Source organism: Arvicanthis niloticus, chromosome 11, assembly GCF_011762505.2.
Source record: "Arvicanthis niloticus isolate mArvNil1 chromosome 11, mArvNil1.pat.X, whole genome shotgun sequence".
In the NCBI taxonomy this organism is placed as follows: Eukaryota; Metazoa; Chordata; class Mammalia; order Rodentia; family Muridae; genus Arvicanthis; species Arvicanthis niloticus.
Genome location: NC_047668.1, coordinates 64,102,437 through 64,119,756, shown reverse-complemented (window position 1 = coordinate 64,119,756; position 17,320 = coordinate 64,102,437). Strand labels below are relative to the sequence as shown.

The 17,320-nt window shown below is 45.7% G+C and overlaps 1 protein-coding gene across 5 annotated transcripts in view; it reads right to left on the bottom strand.

Moving 5' to 3' along the window:
- Nucleotides 1–17,320, bottom strand: part of Vit (vitrin) — a 117,564-nt gene that overhangs the window by 32,193 nt on the left and 68,051 nt on the right. For 2 of the 5 annotated variants that reach the window (XM_076942295.1, XM_034514412.2), the window contains 4 exons: nt 15,276–15,461; nt 9,440–9,496; nt 3,004–3,048; nt 1,186–1,248 (listed from right to left, as the gene is read on the bottom strand). In XM_076942295.1, coding sequence (XP_076798410.1) covers nt 1,186–1,248; nt 3,004–3,048; nt 9,440–9,496; nt 15,276–15,461 — 351 coding nt within the window. The remainder of the gene's footprint in view (nt 1–1,185; nt 1,249–3,003; nt 3,049–9,439; nt 9,497–15,275; nt 15,462–17,320) is intronic. The other 3 variants (XM_034514413.2, XM_034514414.2, XM_034514415.2) reach the window with 3 other exon arrangements.

The following is a 17,320-nucleotide window of genomic DNA, read 5'->3' as shown; positions in this document are numbered from 1 at the left end:
ATCTTCAGGTGTTTCTTATGAACAGCAGAGGTGAGACGGCCCACTGGCGGCGGCTTTAGGAGGATTTGTAAGTGCTATCTTTTGGTATATTGGAAGGGACTACACTTCTCCTTGTCCCTTGTCTCCCCAGACCCTCCTTTGTGATACTCCCTTGTATTTTCTGCCCTGCCTACCGAGGCTCATGGTGTGTCCTCTGTATGTTTCAACCTTACCTACAGCCCAGGTAACAGCTACATAATCGAGTCTCTGCTTTGAACCACAGTTCATCTTGCAACACTAAATTTTTTTTTTTTTTGAGGAATTTATTACCCATTTAACATTCTTTTTTCTCTTTAACTTGATGAAGAATGACAGAATATGTATATTCACTGTCATCTTCTTCCCTCACTCTGAATCTGACTGAGTCGTCCCATCTCGAGTATTTACCTCTTGTTACTGGACTGAATATCTCGGCCAATGGCAGAAATAGACAGCCTTCTTGTCCCCAACTCTGGTCCAACCTGTGTTCCTCACCACAGGACATTTATCCAGTTGCACAAGGGTCATTCTTTTACAATATGAATTAGACCTATGTGTTTACCGAGTGCGTGTGGGAGAGCATACGTACGCTGGCAGTGTGTAGCTCAGAGGATGACTCCTGGGAGCAGCTTCTCTCCACCATGGACAGAACCCAGGCTGTTAGGCTTTGCAACAAATGCCTTTGCCAGCTGAGTGACTGGTCCCCGGAGTCCTGCAGATGTCATTTTTAATTGTCCTGTCTCTCGCCCCACCCCAACCCTATAGATTCTTCTTTTTCTATATCTCTTGACTCTGCCAATTTCTCTAATTTCTGGCTAACTCCAAAGCTCATCTTCCATTACTCCGTGGTACCCCACCCCTGCCGATCAGCGTGTCAATTCTTTTCATCCACCCTTGCCCCCATCCCTTCCCATTCTTTGCCCCGTTGTCATAGTGACTGAAAAAAAACCCTTGATCCTCTCCCCCTCATGCATATACTTGAAATCCTTCAAAAAGCTCTCCATTCTCCTTAGAACAAAGTGTCAGAAGACAGAAGCTAAACAGATCTGTGGTAGGAGAGAGGTGGGTCTGAAAGGAAGTCAGTGCGCAGGGTCTGAACGGAAGTCAGTGCGCAGAGGCGAGAGATGTTAAAACCACCCCCGGGCTTCCCACTCTCAGTGAACTCACTCGGGTCTCCCTGCGACACCGGCTCCAAAGACTGTGTGCTGAGTTCTTCTTTTGGCACCAACCCTGGAAAAGAAGTAAAAGCTGTTGTGATTTCCAAGCAGAGGAAGCACCTGGCCTTACCCCAGAGAATGGGACAGAGCAGACATTCATACCCAACCCTGGAGCTTGGCTTAGAGCTGCTTCTTCTCTGCACCAGGCCCATCCTGAGAAAAATAAGTCCCGACAGCCTGCCCAAGGGTGCTCTGTTGGGTATTCAGGGGGCCTGTTCTGCTTTCATTTTAACTAGTTCTTTCTGAGTCCTGGTTTATTTATGTGAAAACATTACGAATGTGTTGGTATAGATTATCATTCTTTAAAATTCTGAAAAATTTGAGGTAAAAAAACAAAAAACAAAAATGAGTCCGGCTCATCCAAAGCTTTCCTATGCTCGGTACATATGGGTCCTTGGCCAAATTTTGGTGACAGAGGCATTGAACAAAGATGAGTTAGACATGTGAGGGCAATCTGGAAAAGGTTGTGTGTGTACCGGAGGGGAATACAGTTCAAATAAAAGGGGAGGGAAGACAGCCTCTCACCCCCCCACCCCCCGACCTTCAGGCTGGAGGCAGAGATGCAGTACGCTCATGTTTAGAGAGGTTGTGTGAGGGTGAGGTTCAGCTAGGTAGGGGTAGGATGGCTTATTAGGGCTGTGGACACAGAGGGTGACAATAAGCCACAAACACAGTACACATGGATCTCTTAGGATGGCTGTGACCAGTGGGTTTCTCAGAGGCAGCAACCATGTGCAGGAAGCAGGTCTCCCAGTTTTCAGGATGCCTAGTTCTGGAAGTTTCCTGCTGAGGGGGCAGGTGTGGAGGTCTGTTTCTGCTCTTAATTGCAGTGAGCTCTCTCTCTCTCTCTCTCTCTCTCTCTCTCTCTCTCTCTCTCTCTCTCTCTCTCTCTCTCTCTCTGTGTGTTCAAAGCACATGATTTCATCTTCCTGTTAAAGGTCAGCCAGCTTGCCTCACCTCCTCACATCATTTGGAAATACTGTTCTGGGTGTTCAACAGGATTTCTCAGCCAGATGCTTTGCAGGGACATGTCTCAATGCTCTACATTGTGTGTGTGTGTGTGTGTGTGTGTGTGTGTGTGTGTGTGTGTGTGTTAAGTTCAGAGGTTGGGCCCTTCATATCCCTGTCTCACCTTGCCAGTAAAATCTTGCTTCTTACCAAGAACTGGAAGGCTTTGTTAGAGGGTCAAATATTTAATGTGGTATTCAGTGAATCATACACACATCCACACACCCTCCCCCACACATTGATGAAAATGGAAAACCTCATACTATTTTCCTTTTTCTTTCTTTTAAAAATTTTTTATTTTATTTTATTTTTAAAGACAAGATCTTACTATGTAGCCTTGGTTGGTCTGGAGCTCACTATATAGACCAGACTGGACGCAAACTGCATCAGCCACCTGAATGCCAGGACTAAAGGCATGCACCACCAGCAGGCAGCCCTTCTGAATACCATTTTCCCAGAGCAGACTGAAATAAAGAACTACAGTGTGTGCTGCCAGAAGAAGTGAGGGTCTAAACCCATCTTGCAGTGAAATCACTTACTCCAGCCTTTGTCTTCATGCCTTCTCTCTCCCTTTTGGAAAAGCAATACTGCCCAGGCATCCCTAGGAAAGTTTGGTAGCCCCATCCCTGGACCTGAAAGTCCCTGGAGAAACTCTTTACTTTGGCTGGGCTGGACCACCTGAACTACCAGGTGAGCTGTTAGGCCCTCCAGATGCTGTGTTTCTGGTCTGAATGGTGTGAAGAGGTCAGATGGAGCTTACCTGAATCTAAAAGGACTGGTCCAGACTTCCACGAGTCCATCTCTTCTGAATTTCAATAAAAGGAAACAAAGTTACTAAAACCAAACCAGCATAAGCTCCTCAGCGAAATTCCTATGGTGTGGCTTCCCAGTCCAGGCAGAAGCTGCACTGGTGGAAGATGGGGCTCAGATTCTGGAGGAAGCAGTGTGAAATTCTTGGGATTGTTTCTCCCACAAGGCAATCTTAAAACCAAAGGTATGTACTTCATTCCCTCTGTACTGAGAGGTGTGACTATTCCCAAAAGGCTCATCTTGTCCAATGCACCTAGCATACTGTCATACAGTCCCTACCACATTAGCGGCTGGCTGGTACTTATTGCTTCTGGAGACCAGGAGTCACCATCTACTCAAACAAAGTAGAGTGTGCTAACCTTGTCTTATACTACTGAGAACCTGGAATTCTTTTCCTTGTAACTGTCTGAAGTATTCTGAGCTAATGCTTGACCGGTCCACTGGCTCAGTCATTTTCCCACCCACTGGTCCATACTTACTAACCATTCAGTATGTGACTGATGTTATGTTAATTACACTGTTCCGCCTGTGTGGATTTTTTTTTTCCAGAGCCGACCCCTTCCATCAGTTTCTGAGTTTCCTCTTACTGTGTGCTTCAATCGAGTGTGCTGACTGGTTTTTGTCAACTTGACACAAGCTAGAGTTATCTGAAAGGAGGGAACCTCCTTTGAGAAAATGACTCCATGAGATCTAGCTGTAAGGCATTTTCTTAATTAGCGATGACAGGGGAGGAGCCAGCCCTCCTGTTGTGAACGGTGGTCCTGGGGTCTATAAGAAAGCAGGCTGAGGAAGCCACAGGGAGCAAGCCAGTAAGCTGCACCCTCCATGGTCTCTGCATCAGCTCCTGCCTCCAGATTCCTGCCCTTAAGCAGGTTAAATCCAGGTCCTACCACTAAAGCTGGACATACAAGAGTGTGCTAACCTTTTCAAATTTCCCTGGCCTCTTTGTATACAGAAAAAAAAAAAAAAAAAAAAAAAAAAAAAAAAAAGACTCCTTTTGAGTGATTTAGTAGTTCCAAGCCCAGCAGGACAAACGTCCTTTAGGAGACAAAAGCTCTTCATGCCTTTGAGCTTCTGGGGAGAGCACAGGTAAGGATAGAAAAGACCAGTCATCTTTTGTTGGGTGAGATAGTCTCCTGCCATGGAGTCCTTCATTATGATCTTTAAACATTGTTATTTTACCCTTATTGCTCTACTGCCACCTGCTGGTGAAAATCAACAATGTGTTATTTTCCTTTTTAAAAAGATGCTGCCCAAAACTTTGGGTTTTGCCCAAAGTTCTTAAAATGTTGTTTTAAATTTTCCTCAGCATAAAGGCTACCATGCTGAGTATATTATTATTACTTTGGTGACCCCAGCTTCTTACTGTTGTCCCAAAGCCTCTTTCATCCTGTTGGGTGACATATCTGAACAAATTCATATTCATTTAATGACCTGTCCTGAAAAATATTTGGACAGCTGAGATTCGGTGTATTTTGGACTTTGTGGTAAGGAGAAGTAAATGTGTAAAAGGGCCTTTGTGTTCAGGTGTCAAAGAGGGACAGGGCGGTATGGGAAGGAGTCAGTCAGAAGACTATTCTGAGGCTGCCAAAAATAAGCAGGTGTGCCACACCCACCTAGTCTACGGCCCACCTATGGCCTTCTCCTATGGAAGGCTGAGGTTGGGACTTACCCTGCCCCGACTCACACAGCAGAGACTTGGAAGAGGGATGTGTGCACATAGTCACCCTGAACGTGTCACTCAACAAAACATGGAATTATTTCAGTGACAATGTTTGGTTGGCCATCTCACAGATGAGTTAGATCTGAGGAACGTATTGTGTTCAGGGCAATTTCCAGTGTGAAGAACATCCAGGAACTGTCATTTACCTAGTGCGTGTTCATTGTCAGCCAGAACCATCTTGAGCACAGTAAGTCACTCTGAGCCTGAATTAGGTAAAGCTGTGATCCCATTGTGCACTTGAGGAAACTGGGGCACGAACATTTGCTTTAGTTGTAGTTTGAGCACAGGTCAGCAGGCTCCAGAGATTGAGCCTGGTCTCCATCCATCCATCCATCCATCCATCCATCCAATCATCCACACACCTATATATCCATCCATCCATCCATCCATCCAATCATCCACACACCTATATATCCATCCATCCATCGCACACACACACACACACACACACACACACACACACACACACACACACGGACCACTATTATTCCAGCATCTCAGGGTACTTGATTGCACCACAGAAATCTTGGCCTGGCACTATTACCTAACACTCCCACTAATGTGGTTAAAGTCTTCAAAAGGACCTAAGATGATGGTCCCTGCCCCTCTGACATGTCAAATGTGATACTGAGGCAGGTCTCAGTTCTCTCTGTTTTCTTGCACATCTGGAAATCACTAGCATGGGACCCAAGAGGGAGCTGCAACATATAGCCATCATGACTATAAAGTTTTATGGGCCTGAAGCCCAGGTGGCCTGACAGGACCCAAGTTCCTCCCTGGTGAGTCCCTGGGGTGGAGTTTGGAGGAGGAAATGGAAGTTTGATGGTGCAGCAGGTCTCTAGAGCTAAGGGATGCTAGCAGCCTCCTGTCTCCTTTCCTGGTTGTGTGTCCCTAGGGCAAGAGGGCAGCATGTTTCCCTAAGACTTCCTCTTGTTGTACTCACACAGGAAGTGCTAAGAGAATACAGGCCCAAGGTATTGGTTTGCCAGTAGCCTGTTGCACAGGCACTTTTAGGTACCACTGGGGACATTTTCTATCCCTGGTTGTGAGTTCCTGCCAGGGAATCATCAATAGCCCCAGGTTTACAAACGGGATATCCTCCAATACACACTGTGGGATATTTATTTGGGACCTGGAAAATGTTTTTCATGGAAACACTAATTCCATGCTTAGATTTTCCAGGCCAGAGAAACTTATTTGACTCAAACAGAGCCCATGGGGCCACGATTGATATTCTGACCTGGGCACACACACTCAGGTATTCGTAGACAGGACTCAGGTGGCCTGCTGATTCTAGAAGCAGTAGAACAGAACGATTCCAGGGACTTGAGTTGTTGCAGGCTCAGTAGGAGAGGAGCCAGTTGTGAGGCAGTTTGCCCAGTTGGAGCCTGCACTGTTTACAAAGGAGCAGTAATTCTCAGACACAGCGTTGTGTTCTGCTCTGGGTGCAGGGCTCTGCCACACACTGCCAGTCACGGAAGGATTCATTGGAGGAGAAATCTACTCCAGAAATGACAAGATGTTAAGTTGAGGCTGATAGATTTGAAATTGTCTCTTGAATTGAAAGTCATTCAGAATCTCAGACTTCCTCTGGAAGTCTAAGGATGATTTGGTTATTGAAGGCCTCAGAGAGGTTTTGTTTCCGTGGGGATTAATTTTTGGGTAGGGAGTTAGTCCAGGTGCATTTTATAGAATTCTTTGAAATTTCAGGATCTTACAGTTTTAGCGTTGAGGAACTGGGCAACTTGCTTGACATGTATGACATGCATGGCATGTATGAAATGTATGACATGTGTGGCATGTATGACATCTATGACATGTGTGGCATGTATGACATATGTGGCATGTGTCACATATAACATATATGACATCTACAACATGTGTGACATATGTGGCATGTGTGACATGTGCAACAGGTATGACATGTGTGGCATGTATGACACATATGACATGTGTGGCATGTATGACACATATGACATGTGTGGCATGTATGACACATATGACATGTGTGGCATGTATGACACATGCAACATGTATGACCTATGTGATATGTATGGCATGTATGACATGTTGATGTGTGACATGTATGACAAGTATGACATTTGTGACATGTATGACATGGTAAGAGCTGACTGGAGATTTGCAGCCCCAGATGTACTTACCCGCCTTGACTCAGAGTGTATAGATAGTTTGTCCCCTCTGCAGGGACCTTTGTGAGATTCCATTTCTGCACATCTTTGGGCTGGCATAGTAACCCCGGGCAAGGACATGCTGAGAATTATGGGAAGGTCTGTGGTTCAGGGCAGTTGTGTGGATGATGGCCTTCTAATTTCCTTTCTGTTGCTGTAATACAGTGCTCTGAGCAAAACCAACTGGGAGGAAAGGGATTTGTTTGTCTCACACTTTCACGTTATAGTTTGTCATGGAGAGAAGTCAGGGAAGGATTTCAGATAGGAACTCAAAGGCAGGAACCATGAAGGACTGATGCTTGCTGGCTTGCTTCCAGATTCAGGCTTAGCTAGCATTCTTATGGCTTTACAAGGACTACAAGACTGGGGAATGGTGCTGCCTATGGTGGACAAAGAACTCCTACATCAATTAAAAATCAAGATGACTCCCTAAAGACAAGTTCACAGGCTATTGTGATCTGGGCACTCCTTCCATCGCGAGTCTCAGGTGAGTCTAGGGTGGGTCAAACTGACCGTGAAGCCTAACTAGGATAATTAGTGAGATGGAAAAGAGCTGTATTAAATGAACAAGATCTAGGTAAAGGGAACTAAGAACAGTTTTGTAGGTTCAAGTATTAGAAACATAAAGGAGACTGAAGAGGAAGCAGAGCCTCAGACGACAAAAGAACTGGAAGATGATTTGGTTAGAAAAAGGCAATGGGCCCAGATGCATTCAATAGAACAAGCCCTCAAATCAATCTGAAGGTGGTCAGGCTGCCAACAAAAGGGAGTTGGAGACTGGAAGTGCGGCCTGGCTTCCACCTACTCCTGTTGCATGTCTGATTCACAGGCTGCAGCTTGGTATTTGCACTTTATCCCAGAAACCAGCCTGGAGATTGCTTAGGTGGGAAATCTCTGGAGGGGACATAAGGTAATACAAATCCCTAGGCCTCTGGCTTGATCATGGCCTCCTCTTTGTCTTACTGAGAACAGACAAACCAAAGATATTTCCTGAAGGCGGAAATGACTTGGCGTGCCCTGAAACTCTGTTGACCTAGAGTTGAGCTGGAGAAACCAAGGACCACAATGGAAGTACATTAGTACATTTTTAGGATACAAGACTAGAAGGAGTAAGCAGTTTCTCCAGGCTGATAACCTGCTCCTGTAGACTTCCATAAGAAGCCTCTGGAACTTTGCCTTTGGGAACCTGTGGGGATTCTACAGGCTCAGCAGATCTACATACAGCCAGTGACTGCTTTTTTTCTCTTATTTTGTCCCCAGCTGAGAGTGGCTCTGGTCCAGATAGCATTTGGAGTCAGCTGAGTTATCTGTGGTTGGTGCCACCATTGGGGGCTACAGAGAAGGCAGACATCTTGGTCAGGGGAACAAGAGGCGCGAATAGCCCGTGGCTTGGGCAGTTCTGGTTCTGAAGCTAAAATGACAGTATATATAGGCAAAGTGTTGTTGTGCAGCTTATGAAAACCCGTTAATCCCGATGGAGGTTGGGGGTGGGGGTGGGTGGGACGGGGGATGGATCTTATTTTCTTCTCTTGTGTCAAATAAGACAGAAACTATGGAGCTGGAGAGGCAGCTTGATGGCACTTGTTCTTGCAGAAGATGAGGCGGGAGGAGCTTAGATTGCCAGCGTCCACATGGTGGCCCACAACCATCCCCAACTCCAGTTCCAGCAGATGCAATGCCCTCTTCTGACCTCTGTAGGCACCAGGCACACATGTGGCGCACATACACACACATGGGTAAAACACCCACACACATACAATTACATAAATAAGCAAAGAATAAACAGTGGGGGTGGGGGCAGGAGATACAAATACCTCTTCATGGCAGTCCTGGCCTCTATTCCTCATGCCCCATGGCTCAATGGGAATAACATAGTTTTAACCAGCCACTCAGCTCTCAGAGCAGGCCTGATGGGAACTTGTGGGAAGCGAGTGTCCTGTTCTGCTCTCTGTGAGCTTCGGCAGAGCTGCAGAACCCTGCTGCAGCCTCTGTTGCAGCCCCAAGTCATTAAAGGCTGCGGGAAGTGAAGAGAGGCGAGCCCCATGTGTTGTGACTCACAGGCATGCTCCTGGGAGAGAACATGTTTCTTTCTCTGAAGCACAACAGATATCCCCAAGCAAGATGCACTCTGCCCTTTCTTGGGAGATGATAAAATTTTCCCTTGGTCTTTTAAGTGAGTTTCCCCAAGCATGGGCCCCAGAGAGTATCTCTTTTTAGGCTTCTAAGATCCTGGTTATTGAATCCTTAGGAATTGCCATCACAACTGTACGAAATCGCCTCTGGGAAGGGAGATCAGGCTTACTTAATGTCTTCTTTGCTTTCCTTACCGGTTTATTCACAGGTCTAGACCTGAGGGCAGAGCATTCTCCTGGCCCAACTAGTTTAAGGCTCTATTAACTCAAAATCAAATGGTGAGGATTCGGGTTGGTGGAAACACGCAGGGCAGCAGCGAGGAAGACAGTTAAAGCTCTCACCTGGACTGGCACCAGGGCTGTGTGGGCTGCTCGTGTAGGTGGTGGGGGACCACAGACCTGGAAGCACAGTTGGACTGGTCAGAGCATGAACGTGTATCTAGCTAGTTCTCATTCTTTCCATGAGCCAACCTAGCAAGTCTAGACGAGGGTCAGAACCAAGGCAGAACCTTTATGAAGTTTGAACCGGCCCTGGAGGAGGTGTTGGAATGGAAAATAAATAAACGGACAGATGGATAGATAGAATGATAAATAGATAAATAAATAAATAAATAGATAAATAAATAAATAAATAAATAAATAGGACTGAATTTAGTCCAGCCACTAAACACCCTTATGACTGGCAAAGTAAGTCCCTTATTCATAGGAGCCATATTTCTTAATTTTCCTTGTTCTCAAAAACAATTCCCCCTCAGCTGTGCCACTTGTTAAGAGAGGTTAAGGCAATCCCCCAACAGAAACATCGCCTAACATCTAGCCATCTGCCTAAGCTGCGTAAACACGGAGTTGATACGAATCATTAGCTCTTGGCTGTTTTCTAGAAGCATCCACCGGGTTAGCCTTGATCACTCTGGGAGAGAGTCAGCTGCATTTCCTTGCTTCCTGGGCAGCGTCTCTGAAGGAAGGCTTTACAAGGGGAAGGGAGGAGCTTGCTAAGAGAAACACAGAGTCCTTGGGAGGGAGAAGTCAAGGGAGAGAAGGGAAAGGGAACGAGGAGATTCTAGTTTCTTTCAGGGCTGCTTGTGGCGGATTTTTTTTTCCTCCTTTTGACTTTGCTTTGGACATGTGACATGAACCTCAAAGCGGCTTTATTATCTGTACAAGTCATAAAAACAACATAGGCGCACTGTAGGCAGTTATCTCCACATACTGTGCATGACAAGGAGCCACCCCTGGTTGTCTATCTGGCAGTTGCTGGCCTCTGATTTTGGTATGTAGCAATACAACCCTTGCTCTGTACACATGTTCTCACGTACAACATACACACATGCAGGACCAGGCTGGAAGCCCGTGTTGTACCTCACTTCTTTACGACAGGCCAGTCTCACGCCAGACAGTGCTCATGCATCCCAGCCTTTTAAAGGTTAGCATTGGCAGTCGTAGGTTTAGTTATAGCGTTTTATAGTTTTATATATACGTATCATTATTGCTGTTACTCCCCCCCCCCCGTCCTCATGTCCTTCTCTTCTTGGGGCCCCTTTCCTTAATTGTAGCCTCGGCTAATCCCCCCATCCTGATGTCACACACATCCTGCCACCCTCTCACCTTCTTGGTTCTGTTGTCTGTCTACCTTCCTTCTTTCAGACTATCCTCTCCCAGCCTATCTTCTACTGGTGTCTCTCTCTGTCCCTCTCCCAATCTGGAGTCCACATGCGGGAGAATATGCAGGATATTTCACTTTTGGGCTCTGTTTTATTTTGCTGAAAATGATGAGTCCCCCTATTCTCCTCTCCATTTTTCTTGAAAATGCCGTAGCTGCATTTTTCTTTATGGCTGAATAGCATTTACCAAATACATGTCGCTCATTTTCTTCTACAGTTCACCCGAGCAGCTGTAACTTTAGCTGCATTTCTAATGATGGGCGAGTAAATCTTCATTTCCCTCCCCGTGAACACATCCCATGATCCTTCTTCTCACCCTCGGATAATACTTACCTTACCCTTCTTTCTTGGAAGCGTGAATTCTGTGCCCAAACTGTGTATTTCAGTTTGCAGTATGAATTCTCTCTGTCTCTCTGTCTCTCTCTGTGACTTTTTTTTCTGTTTAAATGGCATGTATTTGATTCCTGATGCAGTTGCATATATTTTAAAGAATATATTTATTGGCCATTTGTAGTTCTGGTATAGCTTGCCTGGTCATGGTTTTTCTCCATTTTTTTTCTTTAAGAATGCTTGTCTTTTTTAAAAGATTGGGTTCTAAGCAAAAATTTTCTCCAGACACTTTATGGAAAGAAAGCTTTCACAGGTGGCAGAGGTATCAGCTAGGAGGGAGAGTGTGTGAAGGGGCTCACTGACAGACACTGGTCTCCTGCCTGTCCTCCACCTCCTTTTCTTCCTTGTCATTTCTATGCCTTGTCACTAGGCGGCGCTCTCTACCCCATGGTATATTTGTATCATGCATACATTTCTGATACTAATCCGTAGTGGCCACCCAAGTGAACCTGACCGGGAAAACAATACTACAAACAACCACTCCTCTGCTCTATAAATCTGAGATATCCAGTTGACCTGACAGATCGTCTCTCTTTGCAGACATCTTTTCTAACTATTGAGGTGGGTGGATCTGACTCTCTGGGTGGCTCTCTCTGGCGCTGGGTGCTCCTGGGGGCCTGGAACCACCTCAGCCTCTCCTATGAAGACAGCCTTATTCTTGTCCCGTGAGCCGGCTCTGTCTCTTTGGCTCTTGGCTTAGTACTCCTACCCTTGGCTTATATATTCATGGGTCAGTGAAAAGACCCCAATGCTCAGCCTCCTCTTCCTGGAAGTCCTGTCACACCGGAGCCTTTGTTCACATGCTGAGAGAACTCCTATCTTTCCTAAGTATTTACTTTTTTTGTCAACTGCCTGCTAAGGCAATGGTTCTCAACCTGTGGGTCACGACCCCTGGGTATGAGATATCAGATATCAGATATCTCATATATCATATACATATATTTATATTATAATTCATAGCAGTAGCATAGTTATAGTTATGAAGTGGCAGCAAAAAATAAATTTCTGATGGGGGGGGGGTCACCACAACATGAGGAACCAACCGTAGCAAGTTTTGCAGCATTAGGAAGGTTTGGAAGCACTTGGAGTCTAAGGTGTGGTGTTCTGTCTAAGGAGAAGCTTTCGACCTCAGTGTAGAACAAAGATGACTCTCAGGCCTCAAACACACATAACCCCTGTTCCAGCTACACACACATGTCAGGTGTCCTGAGCTGAAAGGATTAGCTATGGATCTTTCTGTGTTGAGGTGGGGTATTCACTGAGATAGCCCAAGATCCTAGAACGATTTCTGATGCATAATAGCCGTTCAAAATAATTCTTAAACGAATTAGGCTCTGCTTGAGCATGTCAGTTACATTGACTTCTAGAATCTTTCCGTTTCAGTCACACATATAAAAGGGAAAAATACAGTAACAACTGACTTGTTGGTTAATACTATAAGGAGTGTTTTCTTATCCCTGGCAGACTATTTTAGCTTTTTAGAATTAAAACATAGTTATTTATCTACTAAATATTATTTAATGTGGTTGGGTTAAAATGTCACAGCAAGTATGCATAGCTATGCTTCAAGAAGACATCTGTAACATTGGGACTGGAACCTGGGGATCTCACGTTAAGTATGTATTAGATTTTATAAAAGGAGAGAAGACCACTTAAATCATCATTCATGATCAAGCTTCCTGGTACTACTGAGCAATGACACACGGTAGAGGGGGTAGGTTGCAACAGGATGCAGGACCCACAAGGTTCACATTGAAAACTACAGACCCAAAGTACAAAGTGAAATTCTCATGCTTATATAAGTTTTTCTTTTTTAAGAGAGTCAGTCCTAAAAGTAGATAGATGTTTATCTAGGACGGTGTTTCTCAGCCTTCCTATTGCCGTGACCCTTTACGACAGGTCCTCATGTTGTGGTGACCCCGGCCAGAGCATCATTCTCATGGCTACTTTAGAACTGTACTTCTGCTACTGTCATGACTTGTAATGCAAATATCTCTATTTTCTGATGGTCTTAGGCGACCCCTGTGAAAGGGTCATTGGGTCGCAACCCAGGTGTTAAAGACTGCTGATCCAAGACCAAGCAGGAAGTGGCTCAGGTTCTGGTTCATAGGAATGAGGTTTCTTTGGGAGTTACGATGCTGTTCTAGAATTTGATTGTAGCGATGGCCGTGTAACTGTAGGGATAAGAGCTCTAAGTGGGCGGACTACATGGGATGTGAGCAGCATCTCAGTACAACTGTCCCACTGTTCCTTTAAATGAGCAAATGCATTTGGACATCCCCATCTACTTTTTTTTTTTTTTTGGATTCGGAATGCCTTTGAGTGGACAATGCCACGTTTGAGAAGTCCTCCGTCCCTGCCTACTCAGGCTCCTGTCTTAACAGCTGTGGTGCCTGCTGCACAGAGGCCCCTCTCTCTCCAAGGACTGGCCCAGCAGTGTGTGGGTCGCAGAGAAGCGGGCACTGTGTGAGCATGGACAGAGAACACTGGCGGGCTGGGAGGTTGCTGTCCAAAGCCCCCTGTCCCAAAGCCAGGAGTAACAAGGCTCTGCCAGGTTGGGACTCACTACTTCAGGTTTTTTTGAGGGGGTTTCAGCCAAATTGGCATCAAGACTTCCAAGCTGCCAGTATAGCCAAGAAAACAAGCCACATACTCACTGTGCTGTTACATAAGACGCCCTCTGGGAGAGACAGCTACTGATTCAGATATTCGAATGTATTTGAAAGAATGGGGGACTCAAAAGCCAAGCACTGAAGATGTAATAGAGAAAAATCTCTGCTTCCAGGGACTCCTGCAAGCCCTGGTTACCCAGCACCCCAGAATATTTCTCTTTTGCTGCCAGGTATCAATAACTTGTGTTTATATTAATGTAATAGAAATAAAGAGAATAGGATGGGTTGGAGAGCATGTCTGATGCGTTTCAAACCTTAGAAAATTATTTTTATGATTCTCTGATTTGGGACCTTTAGGTCACAACTTCCAGGAGGCAGCTATGAAATGTTTACAGTGGAATCACTGATAAGAATATGATAAGGTGTGTGATGTACCTGGCCTATGGACTGCATGTGTGGTGTGCATCCGGACAGTTACTATTATTTACTAAATATTAAATTAAAATAGGGCAGCCCAGCAGCCTCCAGTCTTGCTTGCCACTTTGTCCTGGTCCATGTGTGGTCCTCCCCAGCTCCGATGGTACTGATGTGTTTGCTCATGGCAGGGATTCCAGGTTGGAGTCCTGCTCTGCTTACTCATCAGTGTGACCTCGGGCTCTTTCTCTTACCGCCTTCATCCCCAGTTTAGTCACCATAACAATGAATTTGTTCAAGTTAGAAGTCATATAGCTCTGCTCCGTGGAGTTCTTAAGACCCAGTAAACTAATATGTGGGAGTTACTCAGAAAAACTCGGGGTGCGTTGAAAGTGCAACTTCTCCTGTGGAAAATCAAAGGATGGGTAGATAGACGCTGGGAAGGGGAGGGTCAGGCTGCATGGCAGTGATGATTGAAAACTGGACCAGGCTGAAAAAAGTAAGCCCTGGGAACTTCCTCCCAGAAGGAAAATGTGTCAGCAGACAGGAGCTCCTCAGAGAAACCTTCTGAGATAATAGCGAGCCCATCGCATAACTTCCCTTCCCCTTCCTCCCCTCCCCCACCAGAAGTCTATTTGAACTGACACAGGTGCTTTTTATCTCTGGGTGGTGAAGACAGAAGCCTGTGAATGTGACCAGCAGATACAGGCTACCTGACCTCCTAAAGGGAGACTTTTGGTTTTATTCTTAACATCTAAAGACTTGTGGGTGCGGGGCATTTATTGTTTAAGGAAACGAAATCCAGAGCACAATAATGGTCGGAGTGCAGCCTGCTGTCTTTTTCAAATGAGCTTTTGAAGGAATGGTGATGTTTGTAATGGGCATGCTATATCTTCTAGAGTATGACAATGATAATTGTGTTTTGAGCCTGGAAGACAGAACCTGCTGCCTCCCACCCTGGTGAAGGTCTCACACACTCCTGAGTCACTAACTGAAGTGGTCATAGCTGGGCACTGCATACCCAGATTCCTCAATAGCTGTTCCTCTAAGGATATACCATTCCGCTCTTGTGGTACAGAGATACATGGCCAATCTACTCACCCATCTCCTGACTCCTGTGGCCCACAGGCTGGGGTCTGGGGCTGCTGGTGATAGATGCTGCAAATGGCTTTGAGGTGGCTCTGTGGGTGGCTTCAGCTACTGGAATAGCTAGAGCCTGTGTCAGGGTGACAGGCTGTGTGGTTGTCCCTGGAATAGATGGCTTCTCATAGGCTTTTGTGGTCTCACCTGTAAGAAACAGAATTGCATTGGTGCCCACAGAACCGTCTGTGGGACTCAGAGGACCAGAAGTCAAATAAACGTTCACTGAAAACCACTGGCTTCTAGCAGAGACGTGTACTAGCCGCAGTGGAGGGTGGAGTCTATATAAACAGCCTGTACAATCTCAGAGCAATAAGCCAATCAACAAAGATTAAACAACACATTTAGGTTACAGTTCAAAACCATAGCAACATAGAAAAAGTGGAACCTGATTAGTTGCCAGATTCCTTCGCCAGGCCCCATGAAGCAATGGTTTGTTTTTCTTTCTAACATCTATTTCTCTTTCTCCCCTTTCTATAACCTTGCTATCTCAGTTATAATTGGCCTATGGATACACAGTACTTCCAGCACCCCCGCTATGGCTCACTCTTACGGAATGCATGTTGGTTTAAGTTGGTTCCTGAGCAGTCAGCTGACTTCTGGCCTCAGATGTCTTGACAATAACTGGGATGATGGAACTAACTCAATGGTGAGGACAGTCTAGGCTCTCCTAAATCATGAAGGTTTAGCTTGTGTCTGGCCGTTATCCTTTAACCTCTCACATGTGTACACTGATGTTCCATCACTCTCTCATTGTCTCCCTGCCCTGGAGCCCCTTTTCCCAACAAGTCCCCTCCTACTTTGATGTCCTATATTTGAGTCACTGAGTTTGGTTTTGGCTGCTTGCATGAGTATGAGTTGGAGGCTGTTATTTTAAGATTTATTTGAATTCTTAATTATGTATATGTGTACATACATATATAATTATGTATATTATGTAATGCATTTGAGTGTAGTGTCAGGGAAGGCCTCAAGAGGGAGTCAGATTCCATCCCTTAGAGCTAGAGTTGATTATGAGTTGCCTACATGGGTACTGAGAATTGAACCCAGGTCCTCTGAAAAAGCAGCAAGTTCTTTTAACCACTGAGCCGTCTCTGAGTCTGAGTGGAAGGTCATTTTCCAGAATGTGGGGAGCTGACCCAAGGCTCTAGATGCAAAGCAAGCCTCAGTTTGGAGACCTTGGACCAGGGCCATAAAGAGACATAATGTGTCCCCTTATGATCAGCCCCCTCAGCTCTGGGTCTAGTGCCAGTGGTGATTGGGCACCAAGTGGAATATGTCACCTTCTATAACTGGGAATCTGGTGTCCTGGTGTTGCTGTAATACACTGCCCTAAACTCGGAGGCTTAAAGCTACAGGGTTCCATTTTTTTCTTATGGTTCTGGACCCAATTTCAAAATAAAGAGTACTGGGCCAAGCTTAATGAATCAGCAGCACTGAACTTCCTCAAGGAAGATAGATGTGTTCCGGCCTCAGCGGAGTTCGTCTGGATTGCTTTGTGGCTGGCTTTTAAGGATAGCATCCTCAATCCCTATTGTAACATGATGTCCTCTTTGCAGGGTCTGTCTGAAGGAGGAGATGCATGTGATCGTATTAGGGCCTACCCAGATAATCCAGGAAAATATCCAGTGCCAAGACCCTTAATCATGTTAGCGATGTGCCCCTCTCCATTTAAGGGCACACTCAGGTCCCCGCTCAGTGATAGGGATTTCAGTATCTTTTGGAGGGGACTTTCTCAGCTCGCTGTAGCATCCTGGCTCTGGTTGTTCCTCTCTGTTTGGGATTGCTACATTTTAGATGTGTGGAAAAGCAGGCCAAGGGGGTAATGCCTGAGGGCAAAAGATGCCTCTTTCCCCATCCTATTTGCTCCTTGATGTCATGTGACAGCATGTGACAGCATCCTAGGAGAGTGTCAGAGCTACAGCCCTGCAGACAACATTTGACAACAAGGGGTATTCCAACCCACTGCCCGGCACTGGCACCCGCTCCCTTCCACACCCTGACAC